At 35.8% G+C, this 24,762-nt stretch overlaps 1 protein-coding gene across 1 annotated transcript in view; it reads right to left on the bottom strand.

The window, feature by feature from the left end:
• Positions 1 to 24,762, bottom strand: part of bmp5.L (bone morphogenetic protein 5 L homeolog) — a 65,041-nt gene that overhangs the window by 7,949 nt on the left and 32,330 nt on the right. Inside the window, exons 2-4 of the mRNA XM_018263469.2 lie at positions 14,573 to 14,765; positions 7,247 to 7,395; positions 84 to 281 (exon numbers count right to left, since the gene is read on the bottom strand). Of these exons, the coding sequence (XP_018118958.1) occupies positions 84 to 281; positions 7,247 to 7,395; positions 14,573 to 14,765 (540 nt within the window). The remainder of the gene's footprint in view (positions 1 to 83; positions 282 to 7,246; positions 7,396 to 14,572; positions 14,766 to 24,762) is intronic.

The raw sequence follows: 24,762 nt of genomic DNA, 5'->3' as shown, positions 1-24,762 counted from the left end.
AGTATAAATTGTTTATAAAAGGCATCCTTGTTTTACTGAGCTACACAAATGTTCCTGCATGTGCAATAAATCTTAGGCCTTACCTCCAATACTTGGCATCCTTGAGGCGTCATGTGAAGTTGAAGATTTGTTTCTTTCTTGTTTTTTCTTTTTTGTGTTTGTAGCTCTAACTGAGCGTAACAGGACTTCACTTGCTTTGAAGAAGGCAACCAAGAAAGGTTGCTTCGACTGGGGGCCATGCCTTCCAATGAGGCCAGCTGACTTAACGCTTATACTCCGACCTTTAAAATAGAATCAACACTTTAAAAAGAATATGTGGGTCCAATGACATAGATAAGACACAAGTTTATTCAAGTATAATCATATATATAAGTTTGACACACCATGCTCACAAATTATCAAATGCTGCGTGCTCACTGTCTGGCATACTTGACAGCTCCCATAAATATATATAGAACAATTAGAGTGAACAGGGTACACTGGGTCTAATTACATAATTAAATATTACAGGCAAAGAAACCCTACACGTTTCAACCCCTAGAAATGGAGTCTTCATCAGGGGAACCTGCTAATTCAAAAGGAGGCAATGTACAAGTGATTCCAAATAAGACTATTGGTGTACATTATGGAACATCCTAGTAAGACGTTGTGAGGAGACGTCACTTTCAGGTCACGTGATCATTGTGGCGAATTCCACAGAAGAGAATGTTCAGGACTTGGTATATTTTCTTGTTTGGAATCATGTGTATGTTGCCTGCATTTTTGACTTTGCATGTGACCCTGACGAAGACTCTCATTTACAATTTCGAAAAATGAAGAGAGCAATCCAAAAGGAGAATTAGTGCTGCATGGTGCTTTATTGCTAACTACCAAATACACCACATATTTCAGGCCTTATACACCCTTTATAAAGTATGTTCTAAGGGTTGAAACGCATTGGGTTTCTTTGCTTGTAATATTTAATTATGTAATAAAATAGCCTTTTTTTGCTAGACTGGTGTGCCTACAAGTTTATTTTAGATCACAAAGCACAGCACTAAGCTTTCATTTTGGTGCAGAATTGCATCAAAGGCCTTTCACTAACATACACCTTGTGCTTACCTATACTTGCATTGTGTGTAGAAATGCCCATTGCTCCTGAATGCATTTTTCTGGCATGCTGGAACAAAAACCCTGCTTTGTGGGTAATATAAAGGATGATTTGCACCAATATTGTGTGCTTTTTTTTTACTTTGCACTGTTTTGTAAATAATATTGGCTATCTGGAAAATAACTAGCTTGTTCTTTGAGATCTTCACAAAACTCCTGTAAAATTGTTTCTTATTGTATTTGCTCCATGTTTAGGGAAATATAAAGAAAAATATATTTAAGAGTTTGTTAAATATGTATATATAAACGCTGTATAACGCTGTATAATATGTTTAGTTTTGAAAGGCCAATTTCTCAAGCCAGCAAGAAGTTTTCTTCAAGTGGAATACACTGCACAATTCTAGGGTTTAGGAAATAGGTTAAAAGAACAGTAACACCAAAAAATGAAAGTGTTTTAAAGTAATGACAATATCATGCAAGTGTTGCCCTGCACTGGTAAAACTGATGTGTTTGCTTCAGAAACACAACTATATTTCATATAAACAAGCTGCTGTGGAGCAATGGCATAAATTGAAAAACGGCTATATGGCACAGGTTACCAAATGGATAACAGATAACACCATTAGACAGACAGAGCTTATTTGCTATCTGCTGTGTAACCTGAGCCTTTTCTCCTTTGAATGGCTGCCCCCATTTCTATACAGCAGCTTATTAATATAAACAATAGTAGTGTTTCTTAAGCAAACACACCAGATTTACCAGTGCAGGGCAACACTGCATTATATTTTCATTACTTTAAAACACTTTTATTTTTTGATGTTACTGTTCCTTTAATGTCAAGGGCTGCAGTAAAAAAGAAAAACAAACCAAAAGTACTTCATCGGGTTTCCCCACAAAGTGAATAATTAACCCAAAAAATATCCCCTGCCTCTTTTGAAATTGCACACAATGACAACACATCTATATGTCATCAAAAACTCTTTGAATTGAATTGCATTTTAAACATACTACAGCTGGTGAAACGTTAATAGTGAGTCATTTAGGAGAGCTTATTACCAGGCTTATTAGTTTAAATAATTCTATTTAAATATATTTTGTATGTTTTTTTTATATGAATTAACAAAAATGTATTTGGAAAACCTAATTAAATAGAAGTCTCTGCATGCTTGAGCATGCTTATAAGTGCAAGATTTGATGTTACTTATGAATATGATTTTTTTTATGTTTTGTTATGTTATTCTGTCTGTGCAATATTTTCATATGTCTATTCACACCACACATGATTATTTTCTCATCCAACATTTTTTTGCAAATTTCGTTTCCTGTGTGTTGAGAAGTATTTTATCCATCATGTCTTTTTGCATACACCCCTTATTGTTTACATTATTTTACATGTTAAGTGCAAACATATATGGGTGTTGCATCAAAATGTTTCCAAAAATGCTCTGTGTCTCTAATGGGATGGGGGTGAGTCAGCCATATATTACTATGTGTTTATCTTGTATTAAACATATACTTCACTAGGGAACAAAAGAAAGCAAAACAGGTCACTAAAACTGCACCAGGGACATTATTACAAATAAACCTTTGGCAACTTAAATAGCTTTGTGTGTCCACATGAAATACACACAGTGTCATGTGAAGCTATACAGCTGCTCTAGACAGGAAGGGACACAGAGGTCCTTTAAATAAGAAGAATCTTGGAGAAAACGATGTGATCTGTGCATTATTGGTGCTCTCTCTTTTTTTTACAAACATCAAAAAAATGTTTTCAATAATTGAAAAGAAAAAATCCACAGCACTTCCGCTTTATTGTAGCAATACAATAGAAATCGACTATGCTGAATTTAAGTGGGCATCTGCGTCCCAAATGTTCCAAAATTATTACACAAAATCTTACTCATTCATAGACATAAGCCTTAAGCAAATAATCATACAGGGTTTGCTTTATAAACGTACAGTGGCTCCATGCCAGGGTCAGTATTTCTTAGAAAAAAAACCCTATCGATGGCATAAAAGAAAAAAGCAAGTTTGATTTGCGGTACGTTTTCATTCTGCTTACCCTGTAACAAATGTATTAATTCAGCTCAGACTTCCTCCTTTTGGCAGCCTGTGTTGCTGTAAAAAGAGAAATGAGGAGTTCCAGCCAACTCCCATACCTTTAACTGACCCACTTTAATATATAAACACTTATACAACATGTTTGTTCAGGTGTGTAGCTCTTTAAATTGGTTTAAGATGTTTCCAGTGACAAAAAAAAACAAAGAATGCAAAAAAAGCAAAACATTAATGGCAACACTTAAAAACAATTATTGCTTTCTGTAGATCTTAATAATTGCTTAATTTTTTTCAGATTCAGTGAATTTCATTAGAATGTTGGATGTATGACTAGTCATTATAAGGGCAATAACACACAGTGCTATTTGTCCTCTGTGTTTTGATGTGGCTACAAAACGCCAAAAATACCCTGTCATAGACTTTGCCTCTCCTGAAACACTAAAATTGTGTAATAGCTCAAAAATGCCTTGTATGCATTTTGAGGCACATTTATCAAGGGTAGAATTTAGAATTGTCCCTTTTTTCAAACTCCCATGAACTCTAAATTCGACCAATCGAAATTTATTCTAAAAATAAAAAATTTAAAAACATGAGTGAATAGGATCGACCCGAACACTCGAATAGAATTCAATTCAAATTCTATTCGAAAAAAAAATCTCCGAAAAAAACTTGAAAGTCAGGAAGGCTGCAATCAACTCCAAATTGATCCCTGGATGTCTCCCATTGACTTAAACAACAATTCTTCTGGTTTTAGTTGGCAAATAGTCGAATTTGAGTTCATAAAGGGCCAGAGTATTTTGAATTCGACCCTTGATAAATCTGCCCCTATGTGTCATTGCCCTAAAAGTTTTTAGCTTCTTTTCATGGGCAGTTGGAAGGCAAATATCAGATTTAGAATATTAGAATATTGCCAGAAGCACAGTAGGAGGGGGACAGCCAATCACAGCCCTGCTTTAGTTCAATATCAGGTCAGCTAGCTGCTGATTGGTTCCTATCCTACAGTAAAGTGTACAGAGTGCCACTGGCTCCCCTGCACAGCCTGGAAGAGGAGGCAGCAGAAAGTGGAATAGATGGGACTATAGGGTGTTTGCAGAAATTTTCATGATATGTATCATAATATATAAATATATATATATATATATATATATATATATATATATGTATATATATATATATCATAATATGCAACTGCGTTTCAGGGGCTGCTACCACCTGAGGCAGCAGCCCCGATGCCACCCCGCTGCCGCTCCACCACTCTTTCAACAGTTAGCATCGGAGCGGGTCCAGGGAAGGCCGCATCGCTAAAGCAGTGAGCGATATTGCTCTAGCAGAGCCGAATTTCTGTCTTAAAAAACAGAAATCTGACTCTTAAAGTTACCAGAGGCGGATTTTTGCCGCCCCTGGTAACTGGCCGCTCAATGCCACCTGAGACAAGGTTCTGATAATATGTCCCCTTTAAGCATAATAACTTCTTCTACAGCAATCTTATGCTTTATTTTTGTATTTTATTAGAGTAAATGTTGAGATGCATGTTAACATATGTTGCATGATATTACAGGAAATTAATATTTAAAAATTCCTCAAGAAAAAAAGGTATGAATTTGTACATACAGGGAATGCACTGTAAATGATACATTTTACTGTTTCAAATCATTGATAATATTATTTTAAATAAAAGTGTTTGTTAAGGTTATCCTGTAATTTGGGAAAGTTTTATGAGTTAATCAATTATCTGGTCTTGTTTTTCAGTTATTACTGTGGAATTCTAAAGATTCTCACAAGGTATAGATCTTAGTAGAATTCCCTATCATTATATTTCTGAATGACCACTGGCGTAAAAGAAACATTTTAGACAGTGTGTGAGTGGTAGGTGGTTGAGATATGAGAAAATGCATTTAGATAGGGCAAATATAACTATTTTATAGATGGACCTGTTCAAACACCTTGTATACATTTTTTCCATAGCTATTCTAGCATGCAACTGAAAACTGACACTGGTAAAAGCAAACTGATTGTAAGGGTAAACTTCTATTTTTATTATCATTAGTAATTAGTAATGAGGCATAGGGTAAGAGTAGCCAATGTCCATTTAATACAACTGTCAATAATGTGAAATAAATAGTACAAATACTGGAAAAGTGTTTACTAATTTGGTGAACGCAGCAAAGTTTAATGCTGTAGACTTTTAACCTACCAAACCTCAATGCAACCTAGACTTTTTGGGCATAGACAAAAAATGTGTTTTTTCAGATAGAGATCAGCCACTGCTATACAGTGGTCCTAAGCCTCAAGGTTATGTACATTCATAGTACATTTGCAGAGTATGGGCTTCTAGAATGTATAGTGCAGCTGTCGGCACATTGCCCCCAAATGTGTAGAAAACACTTCACTACTCCAAAGGAATTCAGTGCAGATTTATAATAAAATGTTCACATTGGCACATTGGTGCTTGGCATATTCTAAACAGTTACAAAAAGTATCCTCTTCGACCCTTTCTGTATTTGCATTTCAAACACATGTTACCCCCTTAGAGTGTATGTAAGGATACTAGAGTACAAGCTGGATAGACTTTCCATATCTATTCAGTTCTAAAGAGTATTGTTAATACTAATAGAGCTCAACGTCAGTTAAATTCAATAGTTTTGCTTATAATCGAAGGAAATTATTCAAAATAGATTTTTATAACGTGAGATTCCTTTATTAGCCTTAAGACATAGAAGACCCAGATGTTTTTCTTTTATGGAGAAATGGTTTGCCAAATCCTAAAACTAAAGGTGGTGATGACAACTTCTAAATAGAAACCATGAGGAGTTCAAGGGCTGTGGGCCAGCTATAAGGAAAGTCTCAAGAAAAACACCTTTAACTGTTTTTGTGTTAAGGGACAAGGATAAAATAGTGGATGTTGCCAAAGAACATGTTTGCAATTACAGAAGGGTCCACTTGACAACTACGTGCCAGAATTTCTTGGCAGTCTTAAGGCGAACTGTACACAATGCTTGTATCAATACCCCTCAAAGCATATTTCCACAAAGGAAACATCCGTATGTTTATTGTTAGCATACACAGGCATATCTATACATTACTTTCCAAGGATAAAGGAGTTCAGGGGTAGATATAACACAGTCACGCTGCTTCTGAATCCCTAATATGTAAAGCAATTTTCTTCTCTGATGTCTAAATCTAGATAAATAGATAGATAGATGATAGATAGATAGATGATAGACAGACAGACAGACAGACAGACAGATAGATGATAGATAGATAGATAGATAGATAGATAGATAGATAGATAGCAATATTCTTGAAGCATTTGGGCATCCAGTTAATAATGTATTTTATTTATCCTGAGCACTTTTTCAAATCAGCAGCAGTAACTCCATTTGTAAAAGGTCTTGAGTAGCATATGGTCTTATATTAACACAATTAACAATACATTTATTTACACAATGAATGTATTTGTCCTGCAGCTTCATTAACAAACATTTGAAAAGGAATGCCTACAAGGGTGGCCTTCTGCATGTAGTCAGAGAGAATTATATCAGTTCATGGAGTCCCTCTGAATATGAAGTCACAGCCTTGTGTAACATGGGTTAGATGGAATTAGCACAGTGTGCACTCCAACATGTTTCCTCTGTGCAGATTTATTCTTCCATTTTGCAAAAAAAATGCTGGCTAGTCTTTGCAGTACGAGGTACAAGGGGCATAGTACAGAGTGCATGGATGCAAGGGATCACTACTCTTAATACATGCAATTGATGTGTACCTAATGCACTGTAGTCTAATGCTGCCTCCGGTGCCACAAGCATAAGCACCTCTCAACTGACATCATTTGCAGACAGGTTGATGCAGTACTACGTACTAATGCCATATTATACTAAAATTAAATATTTGATTTTTATTAATATCAGGTTACATGCAACACACCGCCTAGGTGCTAGGTGTTTGTGTTTTAATCGCATAGAATAAAAGAATATTTTTAACCTTATATGGTCTGGCCCTGAGAGTGTGGGCCATTCGATTCATTACATGCAACACACATGCTAAATATAAATAATGCTTACAAGTACATTTCATCAGATATCATATAAACTGAACTCACCATCAATAGTTTCAACACATAGTTGCAACCCCAGATTGTTCTGTGGGTTGATAACCCAATGGTTACTGGTTACAGTAATATCAAACACAAGCCATCCAACATCATATGTCTGAACTCTCTGTGTGTCAAGCAAGAAGAGATCGGCATCTCTATTAAAAGAAAGTTACAATAAATAAATACATATTCAAGTAGTCCATTATTCATCTTAACATTGTATAAATTATATGTTAATTAGAGGCAGTTTAGAGTTACTTCCATGTAAATGAATAATTGCATCTGCCAACTGTCACAGCCTTGCAGCCCAATTAAAAAGCTGGGTTGTGTTTGAATTGTTGTCAAGAAAAGACCACAGAATTTAAAAAAAATATATAAGCAATAGAGCCACATTTATTTTACTAAGATAGAATTTTAGGCTGAGGCTCGTAGTTAGAAACATCCTTGGCACAATTGCAAATTATTTATGATTAAACTATGAAATAATTATTATATGTGTTTATGGAGTGTTTTTTTAGTGAAAACAATCCATAGAACCCACAGTTACTAATTATTAGATGAGGTTTTAAATACAGTAAAAGGCTTTGGAATGGGATAAATTTATCAAGAAATTCTGAGGCCAAAATGTAATTCAATACAATAGTATTTCCAGTATTTCAAGTTTCGGAAACCCCTAGGCCACAGAGCCCTGGTACGAGCCCTCGCAAGCACCCCCCCCCCAAACATGCCACCCCATATGCCCAGGCCTTTGTGGCCTTGCCACAAATCTGGGCCTGACCCTTAAAGGGATACTGTCATGGGAAAAAAAAAATTTTCAAAATGAATCAGTTAATAGTGCTGCTCCAGCAGAATTCTGCATTGAAATCCCTTTCTCAAAAGAGTAAACAGATTTTTTTATATTCAATTTTGAAATCTGACATGGGGCTAAACATTTTGTCAATTTCCCAGCTGCCTCTGGTCATGTGACACTTTTAACTGATTCATTTTGAAAAAATGTTTTTTTCCCATGACAGTATCCCTTTAATACAACTCTGTGCCCATGCATGTAGAATGCTGATGACTTGGTTATATCTGTGTTTTTTCTCATATCTCTGCAACCAACATTTAAATAAATTGTGGAAGACTAGTAAACTACTTGTTATTCACCCACAACTGCACTCCAGGTGAATATACATGCACGTATTTACATCATTAGCTTACACACCCACAATCCTGTAAACAAAGGATAACTACAAAACATCTTATTCACAGGCATAATTTAAGATTGACTTAAATTAATTAACCTCTATGTGCATACAGATTTTTAAAACACACACAGCACAATTAGCAGGGATATAGCTTAGAGGCCAAAGAGCACCCCAACCCCAGATTTGGTTAACCCAAGCTGTTGCTCAAGAACTTATTTGGCACAAAGAATATCATATGCTGCTGTTGGTTATGAACCCATTCTACTCAATATTGATGGGTGATTTTTTTTTTAATTGAGGTTTTCACAATGCTTAAATTTCCATTGAAAAGCAACAAATGTGCTTAATTAAAATGAAGAAAGGTTATTTCGTCTTTAATTTTAGAAAACAATATCCACATGCTATAGTCATTAGTGCTTTGCCTTCTTTAAATGGAACATCTGGTGAAATTAGGACATTTGTCTTCGACATTTTAGAAGAAAGTGCTAACACATAATATATATCACATTAGTGAGGGAACTCTTATTTCCAAAATTTCTTCACAGTCTTTCATGTGGGTGGCAATTGGCATGTACAGTGATTTTAGTTTGAAAAATATGTGCCACAAAATATATTGCTTACCAAAAGCAGGATCTGTTTAATAATTTACACTGTATTTGAGAACCTATTTCTCCCTTAATGGTGCCATGAAAGCATGATTCATACATTTCTTTTGGGAAATTAACAACACATTGATACATTTTCACCAATAAAAAAAATCATTTGATATAAAAATGTTGATGGGACCAGCAATGGGAACTATAATTAACAACAACATTTTAAGCTGCAATTTTCTTACAACACATGACTTGGTACAGAATATGGGATTAGATATCAGCTTTTTGTACATTAATATAAGTAAATAATGAAGATTGTTGCTTTGAAAACCTTGTTAAAATATTATGTCAAATGGATTGCAGCTGGCTTTACTATGCCAATTACATCACTGTGCAATTCTTCCAAAATATGATGTGTTGCTCTTTATGGCATACAAATAGGTGTGACAGTAGTTAACCTAATTACCCTCAGTGGCACTAGTGTTTCTAGTGTAGGGAAATAGGGATGTAGCCTTACCCTATATTTTTTTTGTTGGGTGGGCTGTGAAAGCATGGCTGGAAATAGGCTTACCTATTATAGGCATACCCATGGAAACAGGAATGACAGTTGGTAACTTATGTTTTCTAACATAGGGTTGTAGTTATGTTAGTTCTCTTTGACTCCCTCAGAGAGGAGGACAGATGAAGCTGATAGAATAGGGTTGCAACGTTCCTGCTACTGAGTGCCCAGGTAAGATTGCAAACATGTACTCGATAGCAGTAGACTAGATCTGATTTGTAGTCAGATAGGTAGCATTATTTAGGGTCTGAATGTCCTCTTAGGGCAATGGCACCTGAGACATTTAGTCGCCCACCGATTTATCTCGGATAGAGAAGGTGTCAAAACATTCCTTTGTTGAATCCAGAAAATAGATAACAAATAAAGATAGGTATAAAGCCAAAAATAGCAAAAAGAAACATCAATTTTATTAAATGCATCAAAGCAAGCTTAGTGATTCAAGTAAACCCAGCACTTGAGGGTTTCCATGGCAACCTGACACAATGCAGTTTGAAAGAACCCGGAACTGACATAGGGCAGGAAACAGGCTATGAGGTGCAGGTTTGGAACGCAAGCCTTTGTGGTCACCATGGAAACCGCTAATGAGCAGTTGTATAATAGAAGACACACACGGTTAGGGAAATATGCCTCTGAGGAAGCCAGCTGATTGGCAAAACGTGTAAGGCAGGAAGTGACATCACATCAGACTCACAGGGAGAGCCACAGGGGAGATACACATGCTGGTAGGGCCCCTCCATAGAAGCTGCAATAGCCTGTGCAACACAGATGTCGATATGTGGTTTTACTTAAAAAAAATGTGAGTGTTTTTAAAGTATATTTTTAATAAATGGTGTTATTATTTTGGATTTATATCTTTCTATATTGGGATTCATAGAACTGAGCTAAAAGGAGAGGAAGGATCTGCTAATACTCCAGGCAATATACCTTAATTTTGGCTTGTAAGTAGGCACTTTAGCCACATGGTGGATACAACTACTTGGATATAAAGGGATCTTTCTTTTGCATGCTTTCAACAGCAGTGGAAGATTTAAAGGGGAAGCACACCTTATAAAGAGATTTTCAAACACTGGGTGCTGTCCAAATATCCAAATATGCACTAGTTTGGCTTTCTGTTTTTCTTTTCTCTGTTGCCATAGGCGCTGATCTATTTACAAATTTTGGAGATCCCTTGCTTCCTCTCTACCAACTAACATGTGAATCACCGCTGGGGAAATTTTCCGAAGAAGCATGAAGTTTCCTTTATTGTTTCCCCAATGGAGATTTACATGTTAGCCAGTGGAGAGGAGCCATGAGACACTTTGTCACTTTCTGTAGCCAAGATTAATAGGGGTGACAGAATGTGACATGTTATTGCCCTAAGAAATTGGTACAGTAGGTTTGCTTCCCTATGTGTTTTTAACCAGTGTATTTTCTGGAGTTTGCTGGGGAAAAGTGGCAACTGTCAAAAAAGCTACTACTAACGCTCAGCCACCCTTATTTGGCTAGAGGAGTATGCTTCCATTGGCAAGGTGTTTATTTTTCTGTGGGCCCAATAAGAGATGACAGTCCAGAGTCGTTCAAGTAATGGGGTATCATAAAATAGTATATTATAAGAAGAATGGTACAAATAGTAAGCATAACGGGACATGTAGGACAAGGTATCAACAGCCCTCATATGTACAATAATAAAAGGCACAAAGTTTGACCTGGTTGAGTAACCCATAGCAACCAATTCAATATTTGCTTTTAAACAAGATTTACTAAGCTCGAGTGATTTCAAAAAGTTCGAAGTAATTTTTTGGGTACTTCGACCATCGAATAGACTATATTCAACCATTTGACTTTGATTAGAACGATTAGAATCGTTCGACTATTCGACCATTCAATAATCAAAGTATTGTCTCTTTAAAAAGACTTCGATTTCATACTTTGCAAAATTAAAGCTACCGAAGTGCAATGTTAGCCTATGGGGACCTTCCAGATCTAATAAAAATCCTTCGTTCGATCGCTAAAAATCCTTTGAATCGTTCGAACAACGATTGTACATATATCCTTTAAACTCAACAGAGGCATTCTCCACAAATTCCAAGTAAATTATATTTACACAGTTTTTCAAAAATTAATGGTGTAGTCTGTTAACATACATGGGAAAGATTGTTTTTTTTAAAGTAAATAATATGGCAGTTGGGATGCTGTTTACATTACTAGTAGCTTTCAACTTCATTGCCAGTTTAATAAATGGAAGACATTTCTCAAATAACTAAATTTTCTTTGTTTCAGCATGTTTGTTAAACGATAAGAGCAAAAAAGGTCAAACCCATGCTACTGTTTAAGGAAAATATATAGTTAGTGTGTTTTATATATATATATATATATATATATATATATATATATATATATATATATATATATATATATATATATATATATATATATATATATATAACCTTTCATATTACTATATTAATTAGGGCTACTGTCATGGTGGCACAGTTGCCCCAGGCCAGGTTGATTTCTAGTTTTGAGGGGGACCAGGAAGCTCCGAAGGGAGCCAAAGCTGCCAAAGGGAATCAAAGCTAAAGCCGCCAAGGTGAACTAAGAAGCACTGTCACGAAGGAGAAGAAGATTGGGGCCCTGACCACCAGTGCAGTGTTGGACTGGCCCACCAGTATACCAGGAAAAGTCCCGGTGGGCCCAGGTGTCAGTGGGCCCTCATGCTGCTAGACATTTGGCCTATTTCATGGCCATTCCCTATTTTTGTGAGAACAAAGTGACTAAATAGATGGAATAACAGATTATAGTATTATAGTATGTAAAGAAAAGAGACTAGGAGAATAGAGGTTGAGTGAGGAGAGGAAGAATAATAGTACTGACAGTGGGCCCCTGGTCTAAGATTAATTGGTGGGCCCCAAGTCAAAGATTTTTGGGTGGGCCCCTGGTGTCCCAATCTGACACTGCACCAGTGGCTGGGTTTTTTCATGACCACAAATGATTTTGTTTAACTTGTAGGAGGGGGGCCTGACAACCAATGAATTTTATAAACTTTTATGGGGAAGCCCTGACCAGCAATGATTTTTTTTAACTTGTAGGGGGGAAGCGGGTTTCCAATGCTTTTTTTTTAATTTGTAGGGGGGGGGGGCTGACCACCAATGTTTTTTTAACTTTTATGGTGGGGCCTGACAACCAAAGGGGTTTTACCTAGTGGTTTTACTATTTTAGCACTCATCTTTATAGATTTTTACTGTAGTATGAGGGTCGGTGGGGCCCAGTGGCCATGTAAAATTTAGATGTGAGGGGCCCCTTGATTTCTCACAGTGGCCTTGGTCATAATTAAAGTTTTTGAAAATCAAGATACATAAACAAGAATTGAAAAGCATAATGTTGACAAATTCCATAACTGCAAAAATAGGTTTCGAAGCATTGTGTGGATAAGTGATTTAAAGTTTTTTTTGTGTTTTGTAAAATGTTCGTAAAGGCCAATCAGAATGCAAGTGTTTACATATAAAATAGTTACATAGGACAAAACAGTTTATATAGTACAGTTTATATAGTACAAAATATTTGGATGAGGTGAAACACAAGGAGGTTTTTCTATGGAATTTGTTCTCAAAATGAAGGATTGCCCTCCGTGGGGGACCTGAGGCAGTTGCAGGGGATTAAGCCTAAACACCAAATAGGGTTAGTTTGGCGATAATTCCTGTTTGCTCTACTAGATACCCCTGAAGGTCAGGTAGGTGGTCAGTTTTGTTGTGATTTTCTGAAATTTTTGAAATATTGCTAAATTTCAAAAAACACTGTCTACAAAAATCCAAAACAGTCTTCATTGGCTACACATCATTCACTAAAAAAAATATAAGGAAAATCAAATGTCTGGTTTAACAAAATTATATTCCTTTATTTTGAGTATAGAAAGGATAATAAAAATATCCTTCCAGTATAACCATTATTTTGAATATTTATGTGGTGAACCAAGAAAGAAACAGGAATTTCAAAAGGTTAAAGATAAGCATAGCTTGCCATAAATTGCACATTTTGTTTATCTGTAATACAAAAGGATAGGGAAAACAGAATACCTCTACAGTCCCTAAACAATAATACACTGATACTCTTCCAAATGATTACTTACTTTTAAGGGAAATGTACATTTTGTGAGAGACGGTGAATAGATTAAATGAAATGAATGTTTTCATATGAGATTTGAATAAAGAAACATGCAATTTATTTTATATCAATCTTCTGAACTATATGAAAGTTATGCCATGGAAAAACAAGACCTGCAATTATTATTTTTCTTTTTCAGAAAGCTACTGCACATAGGAATGGAATTATATCTGGTTTCAAGCCAACCCCTTAATCCAAAATTCTCATTGAGAAGTCAAACAGTAGCTGGGATTAAATGCTTAGTTTACCTCTGATCTTTCCAACTCATAACACTCCTGCTACCTAAAGATACAAACTTTCGACCTCTCAGAATTTATATGAGGTTGAACAAAAATGGTTTCCACAAGTAGAAAAAGTGTTTTAAATCTACAAATAAAATATCATTCAAATATTAAATTATGCAGAGCCATCAGTTAATATTTTAGATCTGAGGGTCTTATTTATGAAAGGTCAAACTGGGAATCCAGAAGGATTAAATGCATATCCATATTTTATTTGATTTATCAAATCTTTCCTCCTGACAGTTGGCAAAGTTTTACAGAATTGACTCATATAGCAAATTTGAAACTTGCGTCAATTTGGCAGACTGCACTGAACAATTGACACTGCTCTGGTCTTTGGGAAGATAGTCCTCACATACCTAAATCCTGACACTCTGATGTGAATAAGGAGAAGGGACACCATTATTTATCACTCAGGAAAGAATAGTCCCAGTATGTAAAATAAATCTGAAAATATTATATATTGATTCTGCACATAGAGTTAATAAATCAGTCAAGTTTGTTGTAAATAAACCATGTTTATAAATAATAATTATTAGAAATAAGCAATCATAGTGAACAAGCTTTACCTGTTTGAATAGTCCTTGATGATCTGATAAATACTAATCTTAAGGCTTTCATTCCCAAAACGATTGTTGCTTCGATCCTTGTAAATCCTGAATTCAGCGGCTGTCACTGCTTCTCCATGTGGGATTTGAGTAAGATCAAAACGAAATTCTTTATAGTGCCTTCGATTGTGTGAAAAGTCCTTGTCTCTTTCAACTAAAAGGGAAAATTCCAAGCATAAGTCCTAAATACAGTCAATGATTAACTGTGAATTTACATGACTTTGAAATAAAAACATTTTGGCAGTCTGCTATGACACTGGGTAAACAGCAAAACCACAAATCCAGACATTGCTTCCAGGTAAAGGAAGCAGTAGTTCTGACTTCAAAAGGGAGGGGAAAAATATAAGCAATTTACTAAAATTTCATGAGTGCAACTGGAAATAAGACTGAAACAGTTTTAACAGCCCAGCTATAAAAGTGGTCTCATAAATAGGCAAAGTTTAGGTATGAATGAAAGAGGACACTGTTGTGAATGGAAACACCTTCATGGAAAATGCAAATCTTAGGAATTGGAATAGGTATTTTAATAAATAAATCTTTTCCCCATACAAACTCTAAAACAAACATGATTCTGCCAAGTCTATGCCAAACGTTTACTGCGTATGTAAACGTTTTTCCTCTAGTATTTTCTCACGTAATTTTTTTTAAAGGGCAGAGACACACAGGCAGATTCAGGGAGATTAGTCGCCCTGTGACAAATCTCCTCTTCTTTGGGACTAATCTCCCTGAATTGCCTTCCCTGCCTTCCCCCCAGCTAGAATGAAAATCGGTGGGATGGCACCTCGTGAGGCAACTTCTGGTGACTTCGGAAAACAAAGCGCTCCGAGTGCCTTCCCATCGGCGATTTTCATTCTAGCCGGCGGGAAGGCAGGGAAGACCTGTGTGTCTCTGCCCTTAAAAAAAATTACATGAGAAAATACTGCTGTTGAACCAATTTCTAAAAACATCCCAAAGTATATTCAAGTATTATTTTATGTATTATTTATTTTATATATATATATATATATATATATATATATATATATATATATATATATATATATATATATATATATATATATAAAAGTTAGAATGGTTATTAAATCGGTGTAGTTTATTGTGCAGGACATTATGATAGTAATAAGGTTAAGAATGGGAAGGGGGCAATAAATAGCTCATAAGGTAGGAGATTCTTGGAATGCAGTAGGTGCTGCTTTCATCTTTAATTAAGGTCAGAGAAACACTGTTTTGTTTCCCGTTGTTGAGAACTCATCTCTAAGCAAAATATTTTAATATAGAATACTATTACCATAAATACATATAGTCAATGCAATGGAACAGTGTTGTTTATTTCCCTAAACAAAAAGGGGCCCATTTATTAAACCATGAATATCCGGTCGAGGTTTTAAAGGGGAAAACTCTAATTTTTCGAGGAAAAAAAACTATTATTATTATTATAATATTCCATCTCAAACCTGTCGAGGTCATGGAGAAGCTCCTGTAATTGTTGACATCATGATCTGCTCTGGATAATCTGATAAAGTTAGGGTTTTCATCCGATTATCCAAAAAAGTTTTTGCAGTGGCAATTCGATAAAGTCAAGTTTTCAGAGTGCCAATCGTACTATATGAGTTGAAGTTCAATTTTGTTGTGACTTTGTTTATTCAGATTTTTACGACAAAAATTATTGATAAATGAGTTCAATTTGTGGCAATTTGGCGAAATTTGTTGTAATAAAAAATTTGATCAATTTGAATTTTAGTAAATAACCCCCAAAAAGTACTTATGGAAGATATACTGTAATAGAACCACTGGGTTTATCCTAATGTCATATTGAAATGGAAGATAAAAAAACCCTGCTTATCCCCTACCTCAGTTCAAATAGGTTAACAGCATCAACAGCTTGACAGCCACTAAGTTACCAAAGAATGGGAGACTGTAATTAAAAATTGAGCATATGTGTCATTGCCCCTTTAGAAAAAAAATTATAAACGGCCAGTAAAGCAGGCCGTACTTACCATACATGCCTAGATTTAATTGAGCAGTTTGGCCAATTTTAACCATACCCTACTCCCCAACTGCCTGGGCATGTATGCAAGTTTGGAGAGCAGTTTTGTTTTGTGCCCATCCTACAGTTCTGATCTTTGGGCCACGTGAGACAATGGAACATGATCAAGCAAGTGTATGGTCACTCTTTAAGATAGCCTTAAATTGCCCCTTGGAGAATATATTTTCTAGAATTAGCCAGTAAACAACCACATTATGGCTCTGGTGAGGGTATTGATATTAATTGGTTTGGGGACTGTTGACTTGCTAGGCTTCTCAGTTGCTAGGCTCCTCAGTTTTCTTGTTATTAACTAACCAAACTGTATACAGAATATTTGGTGTGGGCCTACTTACAAATCAGTTGCCAAGAACAGAAATGAATATTAAAAATTTTTTACCCAGTTGAGGGAAGATATCACAATAAATGGTAAATAAAGGGTATGATGACAGGTCTATTTACTATGCTGTACGAAACAATTTGACCAACTTGAGTGTGCACACTGAACATACATATATATAATATATATGTATATATCTTTAGTAGCGATGAGCGGAATTTTCGGCAAGTTTCCCTGTGAAAATTGTCGCGCAATAAAAAAAAATTGCCGCATCACCCTGCGCGTAAAAACATTTTGTCACCCATAGACCTCTATGAATTTTGCCAAATTTTCGCATATTTTAGGGCAAAACAGGTCAGATTCGCCCATCACTAGATGTTGATTACAGGTTCATAGAAGTAGCATGAACTTTCTAAAATGAAATATAACAATAATAACCGAAAGTCTACTCCATTGCACATACTTAAATATTGATATACAGCTTCTCAAAAATATAATCCCAACAGTGTACTAACCCTGTTTCTATGCTGGTAATTTAAGCAGTACAAGGGCGTTCATTGTGCTTTTTCACTACATAATTTACCCACTGCATCCTGTGTTTGTTTATAATATGTTGTCGCATATTTTAATATGTTCAAAAAATCTAAACTGGGGAACAGATGAAGCATAGATAACATTTTTAGTATAAACATTTAACAGGTCACAAGGACAAAATCTAAATTGAGAAAAACTCCCAAGTGCAAGAATGTTACAATATTTTTTCATGTTAAGAGATAGAATTCAGGATATTTCATGTAACCTTTGTGGTTAAGAGATCAGGGCTTTTTCAAAAGAAAACAAGTTTCCAGGGAGTGTGCAAAAGCATGTAGATATTCCTGAAAGTTTTTATAAATTAAATGAACACATACAAAAAGCATTTCAAGGTGACCATGTCAGAAAGTTTCTTTGCTCATAAAGAATTGAATCAACAGGAGTAGCTTGAATGAATGATCTTATTATGCCACACCAGTGTGATTTTCTCACTTTTATACATTTTGAGTGCTCTACACTTTTGTAAAATTGGTGTGTATGGAAGGCAATGCAAAGTTTAACAATGTTGCTATCAAATTGATTTAGACAGGATTCCTGTCAGGAACATCACCGTTAAAATGAAAGCTATAGAGCACATATTGTATTTTATGTATATACACCATAAATCGAGGCTTATCTTACTGGAACCAAATTGAAGATGAACTAGATAATAGTTATAATAAATCAGACCTTTAAAAAAAATTGAAATGTCATTAGGTTTGACAAATTCTAATGTAATTCTAATCTTAATGTGGCCATACACAGGCAGATTTAAGATGGATCTTTAGATTCAGCAGCTTAACTGCCTGTGTATGGGGCCCTCCAACAGGCCTCACCAATTGATATCTGGCCAAAAATCATCTAGATCTCAATCGGCAGGCTTGATTTCTCTGCTGTCCTCGCTCCGACTATTTGTATCCCTTTCATTGTAATGTGATTGTTTGGCATTGCCACAATATCGCCCACCCCAGATGGCCCTGTCGGGGAAAAGATTATCTCATTTGGCAACCTTGCCAAACGAGCATATCTTTCAGTGTATAGCCACCTTAACTCTTATTCTAATAGAAATCTAGTGCATTAACACTTTGTTTTATTTTTGAAATTCTACCTCTTTTATCATTCCTGTAGGTCAGGCTCACCCCACGCAGACTATTTCCGTTGCCCTATCACTGTATGGGGTTACTATTTTAGAAATAGGGAGAGCATCAACCAACTAAACATATCCTTTTCTCATTCCAAAGATGAAAGCGAATCACTGCCACAATCTCTGGATTCAATATAGTATACTTTTCCCGATTAATTGCCATGTACTTGAAAATAATGATCATCTTTGAGAAGGCAGTTCCTTTTTAATATTCATATAATTAAAAAACCTTTCCTGCTTTTGTATCATGGGCACACTAAAAAAAATGGCACTAAAAAACTTGTATATAATTGTTACTTGAACTTCCTAAACCTGATTATTTTGCCAACCTGAATGTCCCTTCTCTCAGTTAGAGTTTTGAATGCTAAAAGACTACTGCTACAAAAATGTGGCAGCCCCCTCTTAAAGGAATGTGGTTGATCAGATTGGATTTTATGGCAAAATTATAAATAGCATGCAAAAATAATATTATGATAGATGTAGAAAAGGTTTAATTTCTGGTGTTAGTATCTCTTTAATGCTCTCTCATTAGAGGCTGCTCTTTCATAACCACAATCAATCTGCACAAAATACTAATTGAAATATAACATGAGATTATTTCCCATTATGGTAATTTCCAAATAGGTCATATTTAGCTGTGAACCAGATGTATTTTTTTTGCATTTTTATGTGACTTCTTTTTAAATATGAAGACATTTCTATGCACTGAATAAAATCAAATATTCATGATTTCTTTCACATGCATGCTCACGTCACATTCTTCACTATATATGTTTGATATATTGGATGTATGGAACAATCATGTTATGAGGAAAAGATTTCACATTTTCCCACAGAAATGAACAAAGGCCAAGTGACCACCCCTGGCTACAGGTGTCTTTTTGCAACCCAGAATAACTATGTCATTTTGGGGCTGCTTTTTGAAAGATCAAACTGGGGATTTCAGAAGTATTTGCAGCTGTACAATCAATTTTAGCATTTCTAAAAACTTCTATTACTGTCATGAGAATTTAGACAATAAATGAGTATGTTTTAGCATATTGGCACATTTATCCAAGCTGATGCCTGTGTCAGTTTGTCAAAATCTTTTTTGAATATGAAATATATTGTTAAATTCTAAAGTGTCTATATCATTCCAGCTGAGAAGGTAATTGCCAAATCCTTTGTGCCCACATGCGACATACATCTGGGAGTAAGTATTTGGATGGATATTGTTGTACAGCTCCGCTGCTGAGCTGTGCACTAATACCCCATACTGTACACCAGTATGCAGGTCCGGACTGAGAATTAAATTGTACCCTGGCATTTCAGGTACAAAGAGGCCCAATCAGCCCACATAGAGGCCCAAAAAGCCCCCACCAGCCCACTAAATACTGACTTTCTATGGCACCTTATAGCAGCCCCTCTGGCATTTGCCAGAACCAACAGATTGCCAGACCGGGCCTGCCAGTATGTCTTTAGGCTAGGGCCTGACAAGTCAAAAAGACTCCTCTGCTGCTGCCATGGCAGATTTCAGAACAAAATGCAAAATCTTGCATTTCATCTGCCTGTACCCAATGTAGTGTTTCCTATGCAGGACCTTTTCCTCATCTGGACCTTGCCTTAAAGGAACAGTAAAGTCAAAAAATAAAAGTGTTTAAAAGTAATGAAAATATAATGCAGTGTTGCCCTGCACTGGTAAAACTGCTGTGTTTGCTTCAGAAACACTACTATAGTTCATATAAATAAGCTGCTGTATAGCAACGGGGGCATCCATTCAAATGAGAAAAAGCTCAGGTTACACAGCAGATAGCAAATAAGCTCTGTCTGTCTAATGGTGTTATCTGTTATCCATTAGTTAACCTGTGCCATATAGTCATTTTTCAATTTCCGCCATTGCTCCACAGCAGCTTGTTTATATAAACTATAGTAGTGTTTCTGAAGCAAACAGACCAGTTTTACCAGTGCAGGGCAACACTACATGATATTTTCATTACTTTAAAACACTTACATTTTTTGGTGTTACTGTTCTTTTAAGGTTAGGAAGCACAGCACTAGCACATTTTCAATGTACTATGAATTAAAAAGTAAAGTTTAATATTATTTAAAGGCTAGTGAAAGGGCCACTATGCCTCCCCTCCATTATCACCAGATGCACCTGACAACATTGAAAATAGATGGTTTCAAAGAAAGCATTAGGGTTGAACTCCACGGAAGAATTCTGATTGATTCGTCGCAAGGTGACGAAACCCAGGTGACTAGTTGGAGATGCAGAATATAATGGGAGTGATAGAAACATTGCCGGTACAAACTACACACAACACGATTGTCGAATGAAGACGCATCATGCAACGTTCACATCCGACAGTCGTGTTGTGTTGAATACATGTAGTTTGTACCTGCGAAGTTTTTATCACTCCCATTATATTTGGCGCCTCCGACTTGTCGCCTGCATTTCGTCACATCGCGACGAATCGTTCTGAATCATTAAATGGAGTTCAGCCCTAAGGCAGGACATATGCCTGGGACAGGAATTATATATCTGTGTCCCACCAGAAGGATATATTAACAGGATAGCTTGCAGCCTGCTATAAGAAATATATGTATGAGTCAATTGTCTCAGTAAAGCTCTCTTTACTTTAACTGCTATGGTGGTGCTGGTCATCTATAGACCTGGCCGGGCCCCCTAGCAACAGTGATAAATTGTATACAGATGCGCACACACTCAATTCAATGCAGTTGGGGAAGATGCCCCTTTTATTATGCCACCAGTAGTTCAACGTTTCAGGGGGGAAACTCTCCCTTCATCAGGATCCATCATCCTGATGAAGGGAGGGTTTCCCCCGAAAAGTTAAACTACTTGTGGCATAATAAAAGGGGCATCTTCCCGGACTGCGTTAAATTGAGTGTGTGCGGATCTGTCTACAATTTATCACTATTATATCATACAGGGCCTGCTTATTGTAACATTGGCTTAATATACTGCATGTATATATTTTAAGTTATCATATAGTTCCCCTTTACAATGCTAGCCTTCATTTTCATAGTACTTTGTTTTTTTATTTTCTGGGCATAAAGCAGTTCCCCACTGTAAATTTAACATTTCATGATCATCTAGCAACCCATTAACATAACACCTTTTAGACGGTTGCACCACTGATTTATTTATTTAGCTTAGAATTGCTTAATTCAGTAAGCTGTAAGCAGTTCCTTTCACCAGGTAATGCTTGTCTGGCAATCACTTGCCACTTATTAACTCATGGCGTGGGCAGGAAGATATACATTTCTGTGTTTTATGACAGTATATTGGCAAGGTATGCTTAAGAATGGGTCTGTTATGTGTTTATTTTTGTAAACCCTGCATATTATGAATCTTGCATATGTTATGTTACCTTGGATAGAATAAGGCACATAGTAAGGCAGTTAACACATTTAGAGATTGCATCTAACAGCTATATCATAAGGCTAATGGTCAATTTTATTCCATCCTGTGGTATAGTATGTTTGATACAAAGAAAATGTTTTGTATATTTTGTGAATATTTAATTTTTCATTCCTTTTCTATGTTTTAGTAACGAATAAGCAATAATTATAAAGTTATAGTGGGGCAAGCTAGTTGTGGTGGTAGGACCTTGCCAGAGTACTGCACAGGAAATTTTACAAGAGGGAGAAAGGAGGTTCTCTCCTGTGACTGCATGGTGGGCTGATTGATACAGACACTACTACTGCTTGTGCTAGGTGACAGCCTGCTTGGATTTCCTATCATCGACACATTGCTGAACTGCTAAACTTCTCTCATGGTGGAAGATGCAGCTCCTGCTGGTAGCAGAGTTTGTGGCCATCCTGTAGGTAGAGGCAGCCTAATACTCAGTGGTGGATATAATGACATAGTGCTGATCTCAAGTCTTCAGTGAGGAATGGCAGAATATTGGGTGAGGCTGGCAAGGTCCTATTTATTTGATAAAATGTGAATAAATGCTGTGGCCATTTTACCCCATTTGTGGTATTTCATTAAGTTATGTAACAATGGGGTTCAGTGGGATGGCTGATGGCGAGGGGGTCAATTGAGGTCCCCTTATCATGGATTGTGCAAAAAAATAGCACATATAGGTGAAATGTACAAAGAGGACTGTGTACTTTATGTCTAGCAAATATAATGCACTTTGTGCACTATTCCATATTAAGAAGACTGCCAAAATAGATTTTTACGGTGTTTATTATTACCATTATTACTTAATTAAGCTTATTAGGTGATTAAATGAAAGCTGATTTCACTCATGGTGATAACAATCCTCTAAATGGTTTTATAACCATTTTGGTAAGTTATTGTGAGCTTAAACTATTCCATTTATGGTCAACGGCTATTCAACCATTTATCATATGCATTATATTTTGTCACTGCCATTTAGTCACACAAGCATCATAATCACAACATTGCTGTATATGAATATACACAGGGTTGTCATAGTATGAGCATCTATTGTAATCATTTGCTTCGCTGCTTGAAACTGGGGGTGGCTAATACCAGCTTGGGTCTAATCAAAATATCAGAATGCTTATACCTCAAAAGATAGATAGTATATAGATTGAATACCGATGCTACATACAATAGATATAGCAAAACATGGGAGAAATGTAATAAACACTATTAAACACCATTACTATTAAATATTTTGCAGTATTATTAGCCTTCTAAGCAACAAATAAACATACCATACAAAATCTGATTAATTGTTTTACATTGACCTACTCTTTCCATTAACACAGTTGACAATGAATGTTTGCTACAGGTACAATCATTTAACTTATTCAGGATTAGCAATTTTATCTCCAGTCCTATACAACAACACTTGGCTGACAGTCAAAAACATTTTCCTGACAGGAGCGTGTTAATAAATTGACAGATTTATCAAAGCTAATAGGTGTAGCAGTTCCTCAGAAAGCATTTGGCTGCTTTGAACTGGAATGCAATATATGTAGTTAAGTGGGTGTTTTTGAGAAACTATTGATATGAAACATACATCAACAAAAAATATAACACTTTGCCAATAAGGTTATTGTAACTGGTACCTGCTATCCAGATGTTTCATTGAGATCAGACTAAATTATATTTTTATTGTACAGTAAAGGATCTAAAGCTATTCAGAGACAGAGCTGGCTATAGATTATAACTGAAGTTATAGCTATTCTTTGACATTTTCTGCAGAATATGTGATGCTTTGGAAACCAAAGTCTACAGTTTTAGCAAACATTTTTTTTTTGTAGCTAGAAAAATTAAAGACACCACATTAGATCGATAAGGATTTTTACCTCTCTATAATTGCCTAATCTTTATAAATGGGTCTTACCTTCCTGATTTCAGGAATGCATCATAATGAATTAATCCTAATACTGGTAAGCAAAGGCCCTAAGCCTTTAAAAAGCAGTGAAGGTTATCATACATGTCAATGTTTAGTTATGTAGTTTACAACCATGTGGGCATACATGGAATATTTGATGCGGGTACACTTTCAAAATCCCATCCTCCAATCGTATTGAGTCACATACAGTCTATCTAAAGTAAGAATTTCATTGGCAGATGAGATACAACTTTCATTTCCACTTATTTCCAATATACTCAAACTGCTGTGCTGTTAGCCTGTGCATGGTCGCCCATAGTTAAATTCATTGTTTGTAAACTAGTACAGGTCATGCAAGGACTGAATCGAATACATATAGTTTATGTGTGTTTTAATATATATAAATAATTATATGTATATGAAAAAAAAAATCTGCTCACAAGAGTTTTTATTTTCTTTATAAAAATCTGGTACCAAAAATAACCGCTAAATGCATTTTAATCTTCAGTGAGTGAATGTTCCAACATGGTTTACACAAAGTCCCCTTTGAGTAACAAAACCTCAGCCTCTTCCAACAACAAACACAAGGAGGGAAATGGTTTTAACAGCCCCTTTGACTTCAAATGCGAAAATGATTTGAGATTTTATTTCATGTAAAGGTTAGCGGGAGGAGAAATGAGAAAGAAAATGGGCTGACTTATAGAGCTGGCCACACTCAACCCCAAGATAAATGAGCTGTCTGTGAAGTGAAACAGG

The sequence above is a fragment of the Xenopus laevis genome, chromosome 5L (genome assembly GCF_017654675.1).
Source record: "Xenopus laevis strain J_2021 chromosome 5L, Xenopus_laevis_v10.1, whole genome shotgun sequence".
Classification (NCBI taxonomy): Eukaryota; Metazoa; Chordata; class Amphibia; order Anura; family Pipidae; genus Xenopus; species Xenopus laevis.
The sequence above is the reverse complement of the archived record's forward strand: the minus strand, read 5'-3'. Positions and strand labels throughout refer to the sequence as shown.